Source organism: Gavia stellata, chromosome 6 (assembly GCF_030936135.1).
Source record: "Gavia stellata isolate bGavSte3 chromosome 6, bGavSte3.hap2, whole genome shotgun sequence".
In the NCBI taxonomy this organism is placed as follows: domain Eukaryota; kingdom Metazoa; phylum Chordata; class Aves; order Gaviiformes; family Gaviidae; genus Gavia; species Gavia stellata.
Genome location: NC_082599.1, coordinates 32991502 through 32995839, shown reverse-complemented (window position 1 = coordinate 32995839; position 4338 = coordinate 32991502). Strand labels below are relative to the sequence as shown.

General features: G+C 44.2%; 1 protein-coding gene across 1 annotated transcript; it reads left to right on the top strand.

Moving 5' to 3' along the window:
• The first annotated feature begins 802 nt into the window (after positions 1-802).
• SOSTDC1 (sclerostin domain containing 1) lies at positions 803-3766 on the top strand. Its single transcript, XM_059819049.1, has 2 exons — positions 803-1123; positions 3351-3766. The coding sequence occupies exons 1-2, from the start codon at positions 919-921 to the stop codon at positions 3764-3766; spliced, it is 621 nt and encodes a 206-aa protein (XP_059675032.1). The 5' UTR covers positions 803-918.
• The last annotated feature ends 572 nt before the right edge of the window (positions 3767-4338 follow it).

The window sequence follows — 4338 nt, the reverse complement described above, 5'->3', positions numbered from 1 at the left end:
GTAAAACAGTATGCCAAAATAAAGATTATTCTTTCCTCTTTGTTTTCTTTATCACATGAAATAATACATTAAAAATATAAGAATGCTCTAGGCAATGTACAAAACTGAAAAAAACTAGTTCGGTGAATGAGCACAGTGAGAGGCTATGAATATGGATATGTTTGTACTAAGGAGCCTAGAGGAGATGCTTTTTATGTGTGGTGATACAGAAATACATACTTGTAACTCTGCACACCAGGGACAGAATATTCCCCTAAACCAAGTAGTTTGTCTAGCAGTGCTCCTTGTTGATCAAAGCTGCATAATTTAAAGCATCTAGAGGCAGCTTTAAATTATTCACAATATATTTTTTTAACGGATCTTGGTATATAGCAGGCAGTATTTGTGTAACCAGCAGTCTTCTAGGTTCTATAAACTTTTGCACCCTTACAGAGCTGGCAAGTTTTCTGAAAGTCACATTCGAGAAGAGAGGACGTAACTTTGCATAACAGGAGCAAGAGAGACTCATTCTGACACCGTGTTAGACACATCACACAAAAATGCTGGGCATCAGGGCCATACAGAATGGCAGGGCAGAGCCGGCAGCCTCTAGGACTCAGCCCCAATGCTGCTGTGTGGTGCCTAAAAGTTTTCTGATACCCTCCAAAGCCCCAAACAGGAATCCTGCAATTAGTGCATCTAACTCCTCCTTTACTGCAGTCTTCTCTCCTATTGGTAAAAGGTCTTCACAGGCTCATGTAGGGATCCCACCCCTTTTGTGGGTTTTCATTCTGAAGCTATCCACAACTTTACACCTGAATGAATGCCAAGCCTCTCTGAATATATAAAGGAAACCTTCAAGAGCAATTTCAGAGTCACCCAGAAGAAGCAGAAGAAAAAGGTTTCATCCAGCTCTGTCAGACAGAGACTGAACCAACCATGCTTCTCCCTGCCATTCACTTCTATGGCTTTCTCTTAGCTTGCATCTTCACGAAAAGCTACTTGGCTTTCAAGAACGATGCCACAGAGATACTTTATTCGCACGTTGTTAAACCTGCTGCAGCGAGCCCAAGCAGCAATAGCACGTTGAATCAAGCCAGGAATGGAGGCAGGCACTACACTAGCACTGGATCCGACCGTAACAGTGAGTATCCTACCAGCGGCACTTCCCCCGCGCCCCGCAGCCCTTGGCCCTCCGGCGGCAGCAGCCCCTCCCGGCCCGGCCCCGGGAGCGGAGCCCCCCGGCCGCAGCCACGGCGCCCGCTGCAGCGCGCTTTGCCCCCCCGAGCGCGGCGCTATAGGGAACCAGCGCCTGGGGGAAGCCGGGGCAAGGGAAGATGCTGCTGGCTCCCGGCTGGGATCTGCCTCGCCGGGCGGCCCCCAGGCATGCCTCCCTCCCCCGTGCGAGTCCTGTGGGACCGGCTGTCTCGGGCAGGTTACTTCCTGAGGGAGGTGCATCCAGGAACGGCGGGTTTTATGGGTTATCCGACAGGGAAGCAAGATAAAGGAAAAGGACGGAGAGGCATTTGCAAAGCGCTCGCTTTCTTAGCTCACCCTCCCACTGTGGGCAGGGGAGGTGTCTGGGCTACTTTTCAACTGCAATAAAAAACTCTGAATTTTGTTCCCGCTGTTTAGTTTTACTTCCTGCTGTAGCACTTACCTGCTTAACACCTCCAGCAAAAGTAAACAAATCAGCTCATAATTTACCTATGATCTCTGCTCTAACTTGCCTTTTTATATCTAGTCTTTTCCTGCTGAGGTTTATGTATATATGTCAGATACAAGGGGATCTGGAAATCTTCTGCTGACTTTATCTGTTCCCTCCCCTGCCCGCCTCCTTAAAATGAAAGAAATCCAAATAGAGACACACACACACACACCAACCCACCCACAACGATTCGATAAAAATAGCATCATCCCTAGAAAGTAAAGGCAAAAAGTGACACCAATACCTTTCAGCTAAGCCAGGTGTGTCAGCTTCTATGAATGCTAAGGGTTTAAGTGCACAGGAAACATCTCATCATTATGAGATTACTGCAGCAGCCCAGTAGGCATTCATCATCAATGAGCTGTCACTGGAGAAAAGCTGAGCCAGGAAAGACATAAAATCAGAAGGAGAGACAAACTCAAATCTGTGACCAGCTGCTTCCAGGTACATTCCAGAGTGCAGCTGCAGGAAGGCAAGCTTGAATCTTTTCTGCAAGGCAGGCAGGAGAACAGTCCTGTAAGCAGCCCTTCCAATCAGCCTGCCAATTTACAGTTCCTCTGACTGCCCATCCTGAGACACAGGGGACAGGGTGAAATAATCTTAACTCAGTGTCTTTGTTCAGAACTTGCTTCCAAAAATCCAAGTAGAAACAGAAGCAGCCTGTAGCTGTGATATGTAGATGTACCTTCAAAGCCTTTTATGATTCACTCTAAAATGTTTCTAGTAATTACTTCTATTTTAAAGGCGTTAGTTAATTGCATTGTGTGTAGAATCTGCGCCGTAATTGTCCTTCAGAAAGAGGGAGAGCGTAGCCAGTAAAGGTTGCTTATTAAAATTAAGCCCACTGTGGGCGTTTATTTCAAAGTGTAATTACTGAAATAAACAGTTGTGTTTATGGCAGGGTGCAGAGCTGCACATACAGACGGGTACAAACATGCCTGTATGAGAAGCTCTGCATGTTGATTCTATGTCAGTTGCCTGAGAGAATTTGCAGGATCCTCTATGTTACATATAATATAAAGACTACTACAGATACAAAGATGGTGTTACCCTGAGGGCAAAACAACCACTCTGAAATCACTACTGCTAATCATTCAAACTTTGTATGTGGAACGCCATTCCCTGGTAACTTTAGCTGTTACCACTTCTGCAGTATCTGTGTTCAGAGCAGCAGCGCTCACAGGAGACTCAGTCCACTGTAACTGTGGAATGAGAAGAAACACATTATTTGAAATCCATTTAAAAGCACATAAACAGTTTCCAAAGCACTATTTTCCCTCGTGCTAATGATCTAACAAAATTGTTGTAAGCATCACAGAGCAGATTCCCTAGACTGAGAACAAGCAGGAAACATTTCTTCCCTTGGGGCATTTTTTCTCTTCTAAAAGGTATGTCCCTGAGAAGGATAGAGAATAAAATTGCCTCTTCTACCACAACTGCTGAAGTGCGTATCATTATGATTTCTTTATGCTGTGGTAATAATGAGAGATACCATCAGTACTTGGGGCCCTTGTGTTGGGGGACAAAACAGTAAAGAGATATCCTGTAAAGATTACAGCCTACTTTAACTTTTGCAAAACATAGCTTCTTAATGTGAAAATGACTGGTTAAGGAAATCTCTCCATTCTGAGTCTCAGTGTTTATTATTCTGTGCATTCTGCAGATCGTGTTCAAGTTGGCTGTCGGGAACTGAGATCCACGAAGTACATTTCAGATGGCCAGTGCACCAGCATCAATCCACTGAAGGAGCTGGTGTGTGCTGGTGAATGCCTCCCTTTGCCACTGCTCCCCAACTGGATTGGAGGAGGTTATGGAACCAAGTACTGGAGCAGGCGGAGCTCGCAAGAGTGGCGATGTGTCAATGACAAAACTCGCACCCAGAGGATCCAGCTTCAGTGCCAGGATGGAAGTATAAGAACCTACAAAATAACTGTGGTCACAGCCTGCAAGTGCAAGCGATACACCAGGCAGCACAATGAGTCCAGCCACAACTTTGAGGGAACCTCTCAAGCAAAACCTATCCAGCATCACAAAGAGAGGAAAAGAGCCAGTAAATCCAGCAAACATAGTACAAGTTAGAAGTCAAGACATTCTCTCCTCTCTCACCTCCCTCTCCTCCTGCCAAAATTGAACTCATCTGTAACCATTTGCTTTACCGTTCTGACTGCTTAAAGACAAGTCTGCCATTGCTGTGTTCTCAGTTGACACTACATGCTTATTGCTTTGATCAAAATCAAAAGGGGCATTCTCAGCATATGGACCTTTTCGGTGATCTTCCAAATGCTCACGATGGGGAATAACACAAGCCTTCTAAACCCATACTATAAACTTTTACATTTTCTCCAGCCATGGAGGCAAAGAAAATTTACCATGAATATTTACTGAAGTCTATTTTGTAAAAAGATGCTTTGTTGTGTGTTTTCATGAGAACAGTTAATTATCACATCTATTGCCTTCTATATCATGTTTTATGAACTTCTAACAACAGCTTAAAAATACAACACATAGTATCTGCTTTCAGATTCATGCTAAAAAAATGCCTTGCATGCTGACCTTTCTCTTATCTCAGTATACCAAAATTAAAATATGCATGGCAGCAATCAAAAAGTAAAGCTGGACAAACTATTTATTTGTTGTTGTAATTATTTAAT